The sequence below is a fragment of the Bos indicus x Bos taurus genome, chromosome 12 (assembly GCF_003369695.1).
Source record: "Bos indicus x Bos taurus breed Angus x Brahman F1 hybrid chromosome 12, Bos_hybrid_MaternalHap_v2.0, whole genome shotgun sequence".
In the NCBI taxonomy this organism is placed as follows: Eukaryota; Metazoa; Chordata; class Mammalia; order Artiodactyla; family Bovidae; genus Bos; species Bos indicus x Bos taurus.
In genome coordinates, this window is record NC_040087.1 from 78,694,520 (window position 1) to 78,712,970 (window position 18,451).

The 18,451-nt window shown below is 42.1% G+C and overlaps 1 protein-coding gene across 1 annotated transcript; it reads left to right on the plus strand.

The window, feature by feature from the left end:
- The first annotated feature begins 1,062 nt into the window (after positions 1-1,062).
- LOC113902541 (protein-lysine methyltransferase METTL21E) lies at positions 1,063-17,183 on the plus strand. Its single transcript, XM_027557940.1, has 5 exons — positions 1,063-1,398; positions 2,380-2,459; positions 11,870-12,036; positions 13,204-13,321; positions 16,334-17,183. The coding sequence occupies exons 1-5, from the start codon at positions 1,352-1,354 to the stop codon at positions 16,792-16,794; spliced, it is 873 nt and encodes a 290-aa protein (XP_027413741.1). The 5' UTR covers positions 1,063-1,351; the 3' UTR covers positions 16,795-17,183.
- The last annotated feature ends 1,268 nt before the right edge of the window (positions 17,184-18,451 follow it).

The following is an 18,451-nucleotide window of genomic DNA, read 5'->3' on the forward strand; positions in this document are numbered from 1 at the left end:
TAGATGACACTGATGAATTTATTTGCAAGGCAGCAATGGAGAAACAGACATAGAGAATAGACTTATGGACATGGGGAGAGGGAAGGAGAGGGTGAGATGTATGGAGAGAGTAACATGGAAACTCACATTACCATCTGTAAAATAGCCAACAAGAATTTGCTGTACGTCTCAGGGAACTCAGGTGCTGTGTATCAACCTAGGGTGGGATGGGGCGGGAGATGGGAGGGAGGGGACATATGTACACCTATGACTGATTCATGTTGATGTCTGATAGAAAACAACAAAATTCTGTAATTATCCTTCAATTAAAAAATTAAAAAATTGTGGGAAAAGACAGGTGGTTTTTATTCACTGAATAATTCTTCATTCTTGTTTTAAAAAGATCCAAAAAAAAGAGCGTGTCCTCTGCCCAGGATTAACCTCCTGTGGATAATTGTTTTCATCATTTAAGATTTTGCAGTTTCCAGAATGTTTTTTTGTCTATCATATTCATCTCATAGATACTATGTGCCTTTTATATCTCTATTTTACATATGAGGAAGCCAAGAAACACGCTAAGTCAGTGCCTAAAATCACAGGCCAATTATTGACAGGAGTGATTAAAATCAGGCTCCCAGACCAGTAGTCCTGTCCTATCCACTGTCGTGAGCTTCATCCATCATAATATGTGAAGTATTTCTTAGAGGCTGTACCCGCACTCCTAAGTTTAACTTTACAATATTGCTGGGTTTCATTACCTGTTAATAACTTCTTATTCAGGCTATTTCCAGTGGTCGCGGGAGTTAATACAAACTCTGAGTTGCAGCCCTACATGCACGTGAGCAGGTGTACAGGCTACAGATACCCTCTGCCTGCCTCTTTACTCCCAGTAGGAAGGAACTGCGGTAACCTAATCCCTGCGGTCAGAGCGCTGCAGCACACACTCTCCCAAGCCTTCTGGGGCAGTTGTCTGAGGCTAAAAATGGCCTTCGCACCCAGACAAGGTGACATGGAAAGCATGTGGCCTCCGTCTCACAGGACGTCAGAGCTGGGGAGGCTTAAATAACGCTTGGCATCCGAGTGAAAAGTTATCACTTGGCCCAAATCGCCTTCACTCATTTGCAGGAGGAGTTGAAACCTTCCCGCTGGCTCTCGCTCTGGGCACGAGACGCCCACATGGAATATGCCTACTTACTTTCTCCGACCCCTTATTTATGGGCGTCCCAGCCTCGCTGCTGAATCTCAGAGGCTGTGCAGACGCAGCTGTCAGGCTTAGACCTGCTGCCAGCGCGTACAGTAGTCAACTGCCGAGCTTGGGCGCTCGCCTTTCAGGCACCATCAGAGGGTCTCCGCAGCAAAGACAAAGTTGTGGATGATCCTTTTTAACCTTCTAGAAACTCAGCTAACTCGTGTACATAGGTATGTCCAGACTTCACGTTTAATACATGTTGACCTGCTGGCGGACAGGTGTTGTAAAGACCGCGTCCCTTTAATGGAAGAGAAACTAAATTGGGAACAAACCGGGTGACCACTTTCGCTATTGTTCAGCCCTGCGACCTCAGGGCCATAATATAACCTTTGATTTTCCTCCTTTGTAAACTGTAAGGAAAACAATCTGTCTCCTAATTTACTGAGGCATAGTTTAAAGAAAGATGTGGTGGCTGTGACATGTGTTTTAGGAGCCAGGTGTAGGAAAGGAGTGAATATTAATTCATGGTAGTACAGTGATTATTAAAGGATTCAAAAACTGATGCTTAAAACATCAAATCGTTGTTTTCCAAAGTTGGAACTACAACTTACTTAAGCTCATTCATTCACAAGATATGCTTTGTTTGAGAGGCATACAAAGCTTGAATTCCTTTCCTTTTAAATATCTTTGCTGAGATGGTATGGGTTTTTTTTTTTTTTTTTTTAAAGAAGCTACTCAAAAAAGAAAGTGTTTGGTGGTTGGGCTATTTGACCTTGGGTACAGGCTGATGGCCATGGGTGACAGCTTCTTTGCATCTGTGCTATGTAGGGAGGTTTGTTTTGGATTAATGCTATGGCGTTCACTACACTGAGTGGAACCGTTTCTCTCCCAATGTTTTAATCACCTCTTAAGTTTTAGGATTGCTCTCTGACTAGTTAGTATGAAGATGATGGCTTTCTTTGTGATAGCTGAGGTGGCTCTGGTGAAGAATGTTTTCTTCTTCCAAGAACTTCTAAAATTTCTGACTCTGAATTTTAGTTGGTACTAGATAGATTGTGTTTTAATGGTCTTTTTAAAAATCATAATTTTTAATAAGATATTTTAATATAATTTTCTCTACTGTATTTGGTGTTAAATTTTATTCGGTAACTATGAGAGCACATTTTGAATTAATTATTACCATTTGATATCTTAATGTATTATTTGTCTAGTTTTCAAGAAATGATCAAGAAAGCATCAGTATATCGCCATCCATTAGCTAATCACTTAATGGATCCAGAAGTTCAAAAAGGTAAATTATTTTTTGTTTCTTTATGTAATTTGACCAATTCTAAGAAGACAAAGCAACTAACGATGTACATGCCAACCTTGACGGCGTTCACTGATGTCCTAAAGAGAGCTGGGGCTTTTTATCAATTGCATATACGCCTGTGCTTGTGTTTGCTAACCTGTAACTATCTCTAACAATGTTTATTGTCTCCTGCTATACCTGATGATACGTTAGAGATAATTCTGACAGGTAATAAATCAAGTATATAGACTTGCTAGGTATTAATAGAGTTGTTTTTTTTTTTTTAATCTGCAAAACTGGAATAAAAATTTTCCCCAGATGCTACATGCTAAATACATGATTGTGATTTCTTCGTTATTTCTTTTCAGATAGGAAGATTGCAAGAGAGATAAAAATAGTCTTATGGTTTTTACAATTGCTTCCATGAAAGTTGATTTTAGACTGTAAAATTTGTCTAGCCTGTGTGTATGGTCCTTCTGATGTATTAATTAGAGGCAAACACAGTGTAATTTGACCTCTTCTGACCTCTTGTGGTAAGGAGAATTTAAGGTCAAATTCCATTACCAGTGGAGTTATTTGGATTTGAGCCGCTGTTTTTTTTTAATATCATCCTAAATATCAAGAATGACTTTTCATAGACTCTGTAATATATAACTGTTCCCATTGCCTTGAGATAAAAAGTGCAGATAGGGACTTCCCTGGTGGTCCGGTGTTAAGACTCCGCACTATCAATGCAGGGCCCCAGGTTCGATCCCTGGTCAGGGAACTAGATCCCACGTGCTGCCACTAAAGATTCCACATGCCGCAGCTAGAAGCTCCTGCCCGCTGCAACTAAAGACCCTGCATGCTGCAATGAGAATCGAAGATCCTGCATGCAGCAACTGAGACCCAGTGCAGTCAGAAATAAATAAAAATTAAAACATGCAGACATACGCTCTTGACATAGACTAGAAGTATTACTACCATATTTTTGTAGAACAGTTGTACAAACTTAATTGTCTAGATTTCTTTCTCTCTCTGTTTTATCTGCACACTTTGGATATTTTCTAACAACTGTAGTCCTGTTTTTTTTCCTCCCTTTTTTAGGCGTACCAGGTGGCCTCTGCCTGGGTGAGCATCGTTAGGCCAAGAGAGCTGGGTGTATGCCCAGTGTTGGCAGCCTACATGGCTTAAACGTGAATGGTTTAACTGTAGTAATTTTCGCAAATCTAAACACTTAAAGTCATAATCACTTTAGAGAATCCAACCATTTAGATGATTTGAATGAAGATGCGATTTCTCTGCAGTTTAGGAATAAAATCTCATCACTGTCATTACCATTAGTACAAAGCCTGGTTTCCACTGTGCGTATGGTAATTTGGCGAATTACAAAAGATATGGAAGAAGTTCAAGGTAAGGTGCAGACAGAACTATTATGAAAGTATTTTACAACGTGAACAAACACAGCCCATAATAATCATCCACGTAGCCGACTGAAGCTTTCAAAATACATTCACAGGCATGGTGCTGAGGGGATTAAGAGTGTGCGGAGAGGGCAGAGTCACATGGCATTTTGTTGGAAAAGCTTTCAGTAACCAGTAGAACACTCAGTTCTCAAGTACTGAAGGGTATTGGCTCTTCCCGATCTAGCTCTTCTGTACTTGGTTATCTTGTGCTTGGAAAGGATGGAGCAAGCCCATAGCCCAGTGCTTCTAACTCAACACTGGCCTGAATATCCAAGAATTATAGGGTAACACTTGTTATGCACAAAGTTAGGACTATAGTGAATGCTGAAAATTCCTCTGTCTTTGGTTTCTAAGGAGACGTGGTTTCGATCCCTGGGTCAGGAAAATCCCCCAGAGAAAGAAATGGTAACCGACCTGGGAAATCCCACGGACAGAGGAGCCTGGTGAATTGCAGTCCATGGGGTCACAAGGGTCAGACATGACTTAGTGACTGAACAACAATGAACGGTTTCTAACGCTGCATTGTAATCTAAACCGTCTAAAACCACATCCACGTCAACTGTGCCAAATCTCAGGTTGCCTACCCTTGTCAACAGCTGCTCTCCAGCTGTTAGCACAAGTAGCCACGTGCTATAAAGGCTGCTCTCAGGGTGCTCAGCCTTGGATCAGGTCCATCCTAACCCAAGGCTCCGTGATGCCTGCTCACAGTGACTCCCAAACCTGGCCGTCCAGCTGCCTGCCTGATGGCCTCTGTTCTGCCTTGCGTTGGTTTGGTCCCTTCAAGAGGCGGGTGCCAGGATGGGACTAAATGAGCCCGAGATCTACAGGGGGATGTTTGCGGAGAGACATCCCGGGTGGCGCTGGTGGTAACGAATCCCACCTGCCAAGGCAGGAGACAGGAGGTGTGGGTTCATTCCCCAGGTTGGAAAGATCCCCTGGAGAAGGAAATGGCCACCCACTCCAGTATTCTTGCTTTGAGAATCCCACCGACAGAGGAGCCTGGCTGGCTATAGTCACGGGGTGGCAAAGAGTTGGACACAGCTGAGCGCAGTTCCCATCATAAGCAATACTGCCTTAATATAGGAAGAAGAAATTTTGAGTAATTCTATTGCTGTTTAAGAAACATACCAAACTGTAGTCTGAGTTAACGTTAATATACTAATTGGAGTACCAGAGTACACAAAGTTACTAATGGGAGAATCATCTATCAACACATTTTACATGTTTAAAAAGTAATCTGGATAAATATCTGCTAGATAAGACTGTAATCAATGTTTCACATATTGAACAATAACCCTTAAACATGGTAATCTGCCTCAGATAGCTTCAAAACTCAGGGTTGAATGTCAAGTTTGAACATCACTTGTTGCCCTCCAGGGAGGAGTCTACCACTGCCTCGGGAGCCCACAAAGTCACACGTGGCTCCTAGACCCAAGGCTTGCTGCCTCACTGCAGACTCGTGCGTCTTTTGTCTAGATGATTACGGCTTCTGATTCGCTTCTACTGTAGCCTCCGCTGCTACCACCAGAAGGAAATTCTCAAATATCAAATTCGACGGGGTAATTCTTGTCCTCATGATAGTCATTGGCTCCTGCTCACCCTGTAGAAGAAAGGTCAGCACTGCCCTAGGGTCATCCCCGCCTGCCTCTTCCGGCTCGTTTTCGACACCAGCCTGTACACCAGCTCGCGGTCCTCCCGGTTTGCCAAGCCTGCCTCCACGCCCCGGCGGGGGCTGCGTCTGTCTCTCCTGACCTCCCGTCCTCCCTTCCCTGCCTGGCAGCCCTCATCTTCCCTCTGCCGCAACTCAGATGTCTCCTCCTGAGGATGCTTCTCCTGATTCAGCCAAGCAGTGGGGCTTCCCATTGCTCGTTTGAAGTATTTCTTTTATCCCACATTGGTACTATTCCAGCAGCCGGCTCTGAGTACAACTAAATTTGGTTCTTTTTTATTTTTTAACCCCTGACTTGCAACCCGAGCAGTCTCAGTAAAAAGTGAATTTTACTTCTTTGGCAAATGTATTGATAGTTATCATTTGAGCCACTTAATGAAAGTTACAGCCTCTTGAATAACACAGGGAGCTCAGCCCGGTGCTCTGTGATGACCCAGCTGGGTGGGATGTAGGGTGGGAGGGAGGCTCAAGAGGGAGGGGACATATATGTGTATATACACACATGTGTGCTAAGGTCCTCAGTTGTGTCCGACTCTTTGTGACCCTATGAACTGTAGCCTGCCAGACTCCTCTGTCCATGGGATTCTCCAGGCAAGAATTGGAGTGGGTTGCCGTTCTCTTCTCCAGGGGATCTTCCCGACCCAGGGATTGAACCCACATCTCTTAGGTCTCTTGCATTGGCAGGAGGGTTCTTTACCACTAGCGCCACCTGGGAAGCCCCCCCACCCACCACACACACACACACATACATATAAAGGTTTACACACACACACACACACATATATACTTACAACTGATTCACATTGCTGTACAGCAAAAACTAACACAGCATTGTAAAGCAATTATCCTCCAATTAAAAAATACATTCTGGCAAAAAAATTATAGCCTCTATATATTCTTGAAACTAAGCAGACATCCAGACCAAAAAAAAAAAAAAAAATTTGTGAAAACAGCATAAGGGAATCAGGTTTAACATAAGGGCCTGAGAACTTGACATTGCTAAGCCTTTCAGAATTCTAGTTTTCAGGTTTGCCTGTGACCATTCACTAATCTGAAAATATCTTTAACATCTTTAAAAAAAAACTCTCTAGGTATTTCTAAGAAGCACATGACATTCATCTTTGAACAGAAGATTCTATTGAATGACAGTCTCTTTCATTTAGTTGAAGGGTTTTTACTTTAAATTTTGCTGACAGGTCTTCATGACAGCCCTCAAATGGAAGCTTAAATTCACTTGTCATAGCTGTTAAAGAATTTTCTTTCCCATGTATTTCTGTGATCTGACCCTTCCATCTATTATTGCTGTTATTGACTTTAAAAGTATAAAAGAGAAGAATGCAGACAGAACCTGCGTTTTTGAAGGCTTGTTGCAATCCAGCCTTGAAAGTCAATTCACTGTTGGATTTTCCTCTTCAGAAAATCATCACTGTAACATGGCAGAATCTTGCTAATTTTTACTTTGTAATTGAAATCACTTTAGTTCTCTAGAGGACAAGAGCACCTGGTAGATATTATTCACAATCAGCAAAGATTTAATAGCAGGAAAATGGTGTTAAGCCTTTATAGTATCAAAAGCATTAAGACAGATAAGCCTAAAATTGCAACATAATTGTTACGGTTTCTTGATTATGTTTTATTTACAATTTGTTTTAATATTTGTTTCAATATTAAATTCATTAATAATAATACTCTTAAGATTAAGGTAGATAGCTTTATCTACAGGTATAGCACTTCCCTGGGGGCTCAGATGGTAAGGAATCCGCCTGCAATGTAGGAGACCTGGGTTCGATTCCTGTGTTGGGAAGATCCCCTGGAGAAGGAAATGGCAACCCACTCCACTATTCTTGCCTGGAGAATCCCATGGACAGAGTAGCCTGCTGGTCTACAGTCCATGGAGTTGCAAAGAGTTTGATGCGACTGAGCGACTAACACACACAGGTATAGATATCAGAAGTTTTCTACTTTTCATGTAGGGAAGCCAAAATTCTACATATTGCATAACATTTCCTGGTTTTAGTTATTTGTCCTGGGGCTGAGTGCTAGATTACAAGGAAGGAATATGTGTAGAAAATTGTTCTTTGGAAGTGTAAATTAGAATTCCATTGTATGATAAGACTATTAACTTTTGGAGAAAAGTGCTCTTCACATCTTTCCTAAAAACCAAAGAATATCCACGAATTCATTGACCTTCTCAAGATTCAGTCCCATAATCAACAAATAGCCAAACATACTCTTTGGGGACCTGTTGTTTGCATATTGTGTTTGGAGCATAGGTTTCCCCCTTTTGTTACAACAAGGCGATGTTAGGGACGCCCTGTAAAAGTGCAGCTTTTCTGTTAGATTGCTGCCCAGTGGCTCTTGGCATCAACCTTGAAATGGGTGGTGATATTGCTGAAACACTGAGTGCGTGCTAGTCCATGCTAAACTGATGCAGTCTTATCCGACTCTGCGACCCTGTGGACTGTAGCCCGCCAGGCTCCTCTGTCCATGAAATTCTCCAGGCAAGAACACTGGAGTGGGTTGCCATTTCCTTCTCCAGTGGATCTTCCCCACCCAGAGATAGAACCTGTGTCTCTTATGTCTCCTGCTTTGGCAGGTAGGTTCTTTACCACTAGTGCCACTTGGGAATCTCCTGTCTTTTAATTTAAATAAATAATTGTTCTTAAGTTATTAGCCCTGGGGGTTCCCTGGTGGTCCAGTGTTTAAGGCTTGGTGATTTCACTGCCACGGGCTGGGTTCAATCCCTTGTCAGGAAACTAAAACCCTGCAAGTCTCGAGGTGAGGCCAAAAAAAATTTTTTTTTAACCTCAAAATCTTTAATGCTAAAAAACAGTAAAGTCTTTTTTTTTTTTTTTTTTTAATTTATTTGGCTAGGCCATGTCCAAGTCGCTGCTTGTGAGACCTAGCTCCCTGACCAGGGATGGAACCCAGGCTAGGGATCGAACTCCTGCACTAGGAGCCCAGAATCTGAACCACTGGACCACCAGGGAAGTCCCTGAAGTTTTAAGCTGGATGTAATTGTATGTGTGTATTTGCTCTTAAAATCCCATGTATTACATCTGGACAAATAATTGTAAGTACCCAAATTCAGTATATTTTGATTTCCTGCTATCAATTAAGGAATACTTTTTATGAGTGTCCCTTTCTATGGAATGACTGATATTTATATAGTCTTTAAATTCCAAGGAGAATGCTAATATAAAACACTGTCAGTTAAATTTTCTTCAGCCTGACAGTGTTTGCTATAGGATATGTGATCAGCCTAGGTGCATAACTCATTTCAAATGACCGTGTGCAATCATCGAATTGTGTTCTTTTAGGGTGTATGTGCAAATAATCCCTGGGTAAAGGATCTGCCTGCAATGCAGGAGACCCAAGAGTCTCGGGTTCGATCCCTGGGTTGGGAAGACCCTTGGAGAGGAAATGGCAACCCACTGCAGTATTTCTGCCTGGGAAATCCCATGGACAGAGGAGCCTGGCGGGCTACATATAGTTCATGGGTCACAAAGGGTCAGACACGACTGAACACCTAAACAACCACCACCACCACAACATGCGATTAACAGTGGTTGTTGTTTCATGAAATTTTTTGGAAATTTCATGAAATTCCAATCTCTTGGAAGATCCTTTAATTTGGGGGGTGTAAGTCATTTTAAAAATTACATAATATATTTACATATGTATTTTAAATCTCCGTTCCTTATAGAAGTAAAAATGTCATTCTTGAAAAAAGAAGACTAGCTCTATTTATTTACATTTGTTATTGCACTGTAGTTGTTAGGACAGCAGCACTGATCTGGTCAACTAAGCTTTCTTTTAGGAAAGCGCAAAGTCAGAGATGTCGGTGTGGTAGCGGTAAATACTCACCGGCAAAGTTTTTATATCAAAGACTGGAATCTTAGCGGGTGCTCCTGGGATTTCGTGTGCTCTAAGGTCTATTAATCCCCGATACCTTAGGTGACTTGTCAAAGAAGTGCTGCATTTATAAGGAGTTCGCAAGGAGGCCCAAGCGGGCACATTCAACTAAAGGTCAAGGAAGCAATTAAAAGTTCTCAGCTTTCCCCTAAAGAACTTCCGCAGCCCTCTGCTGTCCCCCCAGCCTCCCATCTTAGCAAGGCAAGTGAATCTAGCAAAATGAAAGTTAAAGTTCAAAGGCAACGTTATTACCAATATTACTGGCTTCCTGGAGCTCTTCCTGAATGTGAGAGCCTGCTGTTGTTTCAGGAGAAATACAGTGAAATATGTTAGAAGAGGTGTCTCTTGCTTAGGACTCTCCATTTTTCACCGGTTCGTTTTCTCTGCATCTCTGCCAAGGTCAATGTGAGGGCTGGTAGAGGGGGTTGTGGGGGTGGCCCCCCACTGTGGAATGCGGTGAGGTTAGAGTCCTTTGGAGAATGCTTGGTTCTGTCTGGGTCTGTTCAGGGATCACAGAATTTAGGACAGGAAATCGTCTTGGCTCAAGTTCCTGCTGGATTGTGGCCCCTGAGGGAATCTTCCAACAGGGAAAAACTTCATCTCCTTCTTGCCACTGTGCTCCCAGAACGCTACGGAATGATGTTACTGGAGCTCACAGGACAGAGTTTGGCAACTATTGGGTGGTTCAGAAAGTTTGTTCTAGTTTTTCAATAAGATGTTATGGAAAAACCTTTTGGCCAATTCAGTACGTCTTCTCTTAGGACTCAAGAACTTAGGGCAACCTCTCTCTCACCCCTGTTTTTGCCTCAATGCATGGAGAAGCTGCAAAATCTCCTGGGGCCTTGAGTCCAGAAATTTTAAGACTGGTGCCAAACTCCTCATTTTTTTTTTTTAAACCTTTGCATGTTCCCCTTTCCTAAAATCTTGGGACTTGTTTTAATGATAAAAGTTTGCTCGTTTTTGAGGGAAATTGCTTCCTTACTTTTAGGAAGAATAGATTTAAAAATTGCTGGTGTCAGATTTTGGTTTAGAGTTAGGGAGAATTGTGAATCATCAAATTTTCTAATTGCAGAATGGGCCGCTTGTGAAGGAACAACTTCACCCTCAATGGAAATATTCAAAGAGGCTGAACAAGCTGGGCATGTTGTTCATCCCCAGAGGAACTTGAGTTTCCTGGATGAGGTGCAAGCTGAGACCAGGAGGCAGCCGCGGTGTTTTCCATCTGACGTTCAAGGATCAGATGACATTTGACTTTGGAGTGTCATATCTGTTTTGAAAGTATGAATGATGGCAAGGTTGCAAAGTGTGAAGGTTTTAACTTTTGAGATTTGGGAAATAAATTTCCCAAGAGAAACTTGTCTTCTTCTATGAAGACCAGAATGAGAAGTTTTTGTACTTCCTCCAAATTTCTAGGAAATGTTTTTGTTTTCTGTTTGTTTACTTACTTGTTTTTGGGTCTCAGGGCAGAGGTGTGAGCGAGTCATACCCTTCATGTCATGGTACATGGCATCATCTCAACAAGACCCCCTGTTGTATGTGTATCTGTCTGTATCTTGTTTCATTCATCCTTTTTACCCATTTCATACTTCCTTTCCTTTTCCAGCTTCTTCCTGACAACCTTTCTAATGTGTTTGATGTAGGTCTTTGACAAATATTTTCACACATATCCACTTAAGGACTTGTGTAAAAATTTAGAAGAGGGAGCAGGATTGCTGGCTTGTAGGATATTTATATATAAATTAACAAAATACCATAAGATTGCTCTCCAGAAAGCAACATTTTGTATTCTTATCAGTGAAACTTATCCGATATTGTCAATGTTAAGATGTCATGAGTTGCCCCCAAACAATAATATACAAATAAGTAATAATAATATAATACAAGTGTAATTGATGGATGGTATCACATGTCTTTTGCTTGGATTAAGGCAGGTCACAAAGGATCTGCTACGTTGAAATAACTGGAATTGCACTGTGAAGCTAATAAGAATAGTAGAAATCTTAGACTCTATCATCAGTCTGTCTTTTGTTCTAGATGAATAGATTGGTAGTCTTTATTTATTTATTTTTTGGTTGCTAGCCTTTAAAATATGTTGTTTTTTTAAAAAGTCTTTCAATTGTTTATTTCACATAGCATTGCAGAAAGGACTAACAGTTGACTTCAACCTCAGTAAAAATCAGAAAGATGTTGTCCCAATGTGTGAAATGTCAGCTTCTGTTAAGAGCTGTTTTCAAATAGTTATACCTTACTACCATTATGTTGCAGCTAACGTCAATGACTGGTCAGAAGCAACTTAGATTAGGTGGAAATGCTGCATTTCCAGTAGATTCTTCTCCTTTACTGCTGCAACCACAACCACTGGCTTTTTCTTTTCCTTTCAGAGAGCAGAGAAGACGGCGATGACAGGACAGTGGTTGCAGAGATCATGAGGAGGTGTTTTGTTCCAGCATTTGTAACAACCATCCCCTGGGAAGGGTTTCATTTCGCTGGCCATGAGATCCGGATCAATGAAGCCACGGATTGTTACGGCGCTGTTGTTTGGCCATCGGTATAATTTAAATTATTTTTCATCCAATTTTGTCTATTATTATATACCATTTGGAAAGAGAAGAGAGATTCCATAGTTCTATTTTGTGACCTCAAGCAACAGTAAAATTTAGAAATCAAGAAATTGGGAAAATGCTTCCACCAATTCTATTTCTGACTTGTAGGGTTAATAAAGACTGTTGTTTACACATTCAGTTTTTGGTTACTATAGGTCAGAAAAGTTTAGAATTGTACACATTTTTATTTCCCATTTAACTGGGCTTTATTTGAGTTAAACAATTAAAATGAAATCTGTATCAGTCTCAACATGCAGAATATTCTAAAAGGCCACACTCATTTATCAATTGTCCTACGAAGGCTGCAGCCCCTTCTACTGTCTGCCCCAATCTTGAACATATATTTCTTTAAAATGACTCTTATTATTAGAAAGTGAAACTGAAGTCGCTCAGTCGTGTCCGACTCTTTGCGACCCTGTGGACTGTAGCCTACCAGGCTCCTCCATCCATGGGATTCTCCAGGCAAGAACACTGGAGTGGGTTGCCATTTCCTTCTCCAGGGGATCTTCCCGAACTATGGATCGAACCCAAGTCTCCTGAATTGCAGGCAGACGCTTTACCCTCTGAGCCACCAGGGAAGCCCTATTAGAAGTTGCTTCCTTTAAAGATAATCAAGCCTAAGTAACTGAACTCTATGTTCTTAGTTCTCTACTCTCCCCAATAATCCCCAAAGACTTTTTCTATCCTAAATGTTGAACCTATTGGAGAATGTACTTCTGTGGATAATTTTCTGTAGAGATGTGTATATACACACACATACACTCACATGTGCATGCCTGCTCAGTCGCTCAGTTGTGTCTGACTGTCTGCGACCCCGTGGACTGTAGCCCACCAGGCTTCTCTGTCCATGGGATTTCCAAGGCAAGAATACTGGAGTGAGTTGCCATTTCCTCCTCCAAGGGATCTTCCCAATCCAGGGATTGAACCTGCATCTCCTATGTCTCCTGCATTGGCAGGGAGATTCTTTACCACTGTGCCACCTGGGAAGCCCACTCTCACGTGTGCTTATACATGTATTATAGCATTAGTGGGGTATTTGTCTAATGGAGTTTAATATTGCTTTCTGTGATTACTTACTAAGCACTATTTTTTCTTTTTTTGCATTTTCATAGGCCCTTGTTCTGTGCTATTTTCTGGAAACTAACGTAAAGCAATATAACCTGGTCGACAAAAATGTGATTGAAATTGGAGCTGGAACGGGGCTCGTCTCCATTGTGGCGAGTTTACTTGGTAAGTAGCTGCTTTAGATCAAGTGGGATCAGAGAATCCAATGATCTGATAGCATTAGTTGCTTTTGGTATCCATTTGCTATGCCTGGAGAATTCCATGGACTGTATAGTCCATGAGGTCGCAAAGAGGTGGACACGACTGAGCAACTTTCACTTTCATTTTACTATAACCTGGGCCTATTTTTTTTATATATATATAAATGATAGTTTATTTTGAAATTCTCCTCCTGATAGAAAGTTGGTCCTAGTTTCTCATAATTGAGTCTTTTTACATATTTTTTTTTTTGTACATGTATTCCCCACCGCCCCCACCCCCCCCAATCCCCCACAACCCGCTTTTTTTCCCTGGGCTTGTTTGCCTTCTTATTCCTGATATTAAGGAATATCTTTTAGTTTTTTCCTATTTTTATTTATTTATTTCTAGTTTTATGTTGAAAAATTTTATGTATTTTCAATTGAAGGATAATTGCTTTACAATACTGTGTTGGTTTCTGCTCTTCATCAACATGAATCAGGGCCTGTTTTCAACCCCTTCATGCTTTGAATGGGCTTCATTAAGAAACTTAACGATGTTAAAGTCACCTGACTGGTTTGCTTCCGAATTTTCTGGGAAGCTGTATTAGTTCTTCTCCTGGGGTGTAGGTCACAAGTGCATTCTAGCCGGCATGTATATCCTGGCATTCTGGCTGCTGGAGGACATGGGAAATATGAGGCATAGGCAGAGCCGACTGCTGCGGACTCTCTCTTCTTTATTTAAATTTCAGCCCGTTTCAACCTCCCCGTATACTTGGTATATTCCTTTTGGATTTTGAAGTCATTTTCTTTTATGAAAAAGCACCTGTTGGAATAGAGAAAGACTGTCAGGAGTCACGTCTGCTTCTAAGTTTAGGCGCGTGTCCTTGGATTTATTTTCTCAGTTATTTCCATTCTTCTTTTGCGATCGCCTGTTCTTTCACCAGCGTCTTCTTTTCCAACTAAATGTGCGATGGTCTCTACGTGTGTCTGAGCCTGCTTCAATCTTTTCTGTTGTTGTTATCTATTTCACAGCCTTAATTTATCTGCCTTCTCTGATGTGCGCGGCCCAAATCCGTCTTGATTTTCTTGATCTTCAGAAGTGCACACCTGCCACTCTAAAATCTTGAGAGGAGTTCAAGATTTAGCAATTCACAACTTTCTAAAACACTGGAGAAATATAGGACCCTTGAAACCCTCCCCAAATATTTTATTTTTATAAATTGCTCTGTCTTGACATTGCTTTGAAAGTCACCATCCCACTTAGTATGGCTAGTGTCAGAGGTCCCGTTGGATTTACACCTGAAAGCGCCCTCATCTGAGAGCAGAATTTGTGTCTGGGGAAGCTGTCCATTCACTGAAAGGAATCCGTCCCTTTGGTGCTTGTATGACTGGACGCAAGCATCAGAAGAGGGGAGCTTTGTTTGCTCAGTGGTGGTATTTACCTCTAGACACGAAGCTCTTCAGTCAGCCCCAGCGCCTCAGTTCAGTCGCTCAGTCATGTCCGACTCTTTGCAACCCCATGGACTGCAGCACGCCAGGCCTCCCTGTCCATCACCAACTCCCGGAGTTTACTCAAACTCATGTTCATTGAGTTGGTGACACCATCCAACCATCTCATCCTCTTTCAACCCCTTCAGATAGTTTATATTCCTATGGGTGAAGGGCAGTGGAGGGAGGAGTCATTCCTTATCTTGAGATTTTAAAAAGATTTGTTGAACTTGATAGACCTCCCACCCTATACACACACACTAGAATGCAGAGATTTTTATCTCTGTGATTCTACTAATGAAATGTTTATTTCCCTCCCGTTTTAATAGTTTCCAGAAATAGAGTCAATAGCCAGAGAAATTTGCCATCATGGGTGAGAAATGGGTTCTAAACTGGTCTGGGGTGAACTGGATTCCCCTCCAGATCTGTTCTCTCATCCCTTACCCGAGCCTGTCCTTGTCTGATGTAGATTTCAGACAATTGTAGACTTATTTACACATTGTTTTCAGGTTCTCCTGCTGCCTAAAGTTCATGTTAGGGGAAAGACTTTATTGAGTTTTGGTGTACAATTTTCTCCTGAAAAGGACTGCCAGTGTTCAGTTTTAACTGTGGGCTTCTTTGATGTTTTCATCCGAGCATTCTGTCCTGTGTGTGACCTTTGGCTGCATGAGCTGTCTGTGCAGGTTGTGTGTGCACGAGTGCTCAGTCGTTCAGTCCTTGCAACCCCATGGACTGCCGCCTGCCAGGCCCCTCTGTTCATGGGGTTTCCCAGGCAAGCATACTGGAGTGGGCTGCCATTTCCTCCTCCAGGGGTCTTCCTGACCCAGGAATGGGATCTACGTCTCCTGCATTGGCAGGTGGATTCTTTATCTGCTGAGCCACCTGGGAAGCCCCAAATGCAGGTTGTAAGCGTCAGGCTTATAATGGGGTCAAGCTGAAACCATGGGCATGAACCTGGGTGTCACGATACTTTCAGTGTAGTGACACTGAGAAGTCATCTCTCCTGCCTCCACTTCTCACACTCAAGCACTTCCTGGTCAATGATGGGGTGCTCAGTGTTACGTATACTCATTTGGTCTCACATGACTGGAGCTCAGGTTTCTTTTAGGGAAGATCCCGTTTATCTTTCAACAGTGACATCTGATTGTTTCAATCCAATGAGGATACCAAAATCCTTTGAATTTCCCTTCCTTTTAATGTTTTAAGTAGATAAATAGAAAATAACAGCAAGAATAACAAAACAAAAGTGACCAAAAAAAGAAAAAAAACCCAGGAGAACAGAAAAGTGCAACAGATGTAAAAGCATCAATACCTGGAGAACCTAACTGTGTGTAAGGGGAGGCGCGAGGCTACCTTAGCATCCATTCTGAAGGCATTTCCCTCTTGTGTGTACTGTCTTTGACATGGGGCTAGCCTTCGTGCCGAATTGCAAAGTGCATGGTGGCTCACAAACCGGTGGCTTCACCTCGTCCCATGAAGGTTTCTCTCCCTGCTGTCCTTTGTCTCCCAGGCGCACACGTGACTGCCACAGATTTACCTGAGTTACTTGGAAACCTGCAGTATAATATTTCTCGAAACACCAAAACGAAAGCTAAGCATCTGCCTCAGGTCAAAGAGCTCTCCTGGGGTGTAGCTCTAGACAAGAACTTCCCCAGGGCTTCCATCAACTTTGACTACATCCTGGCGGCCGACGTGGTCTATGCTCATCCATTTCTCGAAGAACTCCTCGTTACCTTCGACCATCTGTGCAAAGAAACCACCGTCATCCTCTGGGTCATGAAATTCAGGCTGGAGAAGGAAAATAAATTTGTGGATAGATTTGAGCAGTTGTTTGACCTGGAGGAGATTTCTAGTTTCCCTAGCCTGAATATTAAGTTGTATAAAGCGATGAAGAAAAATCAGAAGAGTGCATGTTATCCTCAAAGGAGGATGTGGAAAGCGAAGCCAATTTCTGGTAGATTATTGCTTTAGCAAAGACCCTAGATAATCTGATGTAGCACTGAATTTCAATGGGAAACACACACACACACACACACACACACATACGTGCGTGCGCCTCACCCCAGGCAGGGATGTTCCCAGATGTAGCATGTGGATCTAGAGAACCGCACAGCCATTGTGTGCTAATTGATTAGGACAAGGTCTGCTTTCCTTATCTTTCTATAGCACCATCTTTAATTATTATCATCTTAATACATGGTGCAGTCATTGTTAAGGTATAACTGTTGAACAATGGTTTTTAATGAACAATGGTTTTTAATAATGGTGTCTTTCACATAAGCTTACGTGATTCTCTCTTTAGAAATAAAGAAATGGACTCTAGTGAGCTCACAAATAAATCGGAAAAGATGAACATAGGGTGTGATGGTCGGTGTGAAATTACTGTGGCTTCGTTAGTGCCAGCTTACAGGTAGTCTGTCTTCTCTGCTCGGCAGGGTGGGTCTCCAACACAACCCCTGAAATCAATCAAGCTGGTGGATTTGAGGTTATGGGCAAGGACATTTCACAGTTCACTCTAGTAAATGAAAAATGAATGGAAGAACACATAAAAACAGCTGAGATTTTGGGGGAGTTATTGTTTTATTTTTAAGCCAAGTACAGATACTCTGTATCACAAGAACAGAAATAAATATAAAAGTTTGAGTTGAAGATACACATGAAAAGATTTCAGTCTCTAATCTCAAATAACCAGACATATGGCTGTTATTAACATTTAAAGCTTTTCTGATGAACATACAGAGACCTAGATATTTGAAATCCTATGTGCTTTCTTCCCACCCCACACCCCCTGCCAGGTCCTTAGAGATTAGAATAAAGTCTGAAGTAATTAGAGTCAGTGCAAGAAGAGCAAAATATTAGGGTTTTGTACCACGTAACAAGACTAGTGGTCATAACCCTTCTGGGTTCTCGGTGATGTTTGCTGGGCCAGCTCTGTGCCCTGGGAATGCTATCGTCCAGCCCTTTCTACTTCACTGGAAGTTCTCAGTCTATTCATGGTTGAGTAGAGCCAAAAAGCCACTTCCTAGGACTCTGACCTTAAGCCAGGATGCAAGTGTACTCCCGGTGGGTTTTTTTGGTATGTGAGGTTCATGGGGTCATCTCTTCAGAATTACCAGGATTTACGTGCCCTTTGTTTTCACAGCCTGTTAACATACAAGAAATCAACTAACTCTCAGGGGCCATTCTAAGAGGCTCTGTGAAATCAGTCTCTCCACCAAAAGGGGGCCTAGGCTGCCAGAGGTGTGGTCCCTTCCCCAAAGCCACACAGCTGCAGGGGGCCAGTGCTGGGCACTGGGGCTCAGGGTGGAGTCCAGAACCCCTGAGTTTTTTGGTTGTTGTTTTGTTTGTTTTCCATTACTCGGCCTTCATGTATTTAAAAAAGTCATTTTCACACTCTTTTGTAAGTGAAGTCATTTCTTCCAAGTGAAATCAACAGGCAGACAGGTAAGCAAATGCATGCACATGTTTAAGGTGATACTTAAGCAGAGCTGGAAGGAGGTGAAGGAACAGCTGCGCCAAGACCTTCATGCAGGAGCTCACCGGTCCTCAGGAGGAAACACCAAACCAAGGCCAGTGAGCTTGGAGCGGGGTGAACTGGGGAGACCAGGAAGATTGGGGATCAGAGACG

What these genes read in the sequence shown, in the direction of transcription:
- LOC113902541 (XM_027557940.1), top strand. Translation starts at nt 1,352, where the DNA reads ATGATCCTTTTTAACCTTCTAGAAACTCAGCTAACTCGTGTACATAG. An exon ending in CAGCTAACTCGTGTACATAG is followed by an intron (nt 1,399 to 2,379) that starts GTATGTCCAGAC and finishes TTATTTGTCTAG; the next exon opens with TTTTCAAGAAATGATCAAGA. An exon ending in GCGCTGTTGTTTGGCCATCG is followed by an intron (nt 12,037 to 13,203) that starts GTATAATTTAAA and finishes GCATTTTCATAG; the next exon opens with GCCCTTGTTCTGTGCTATTT.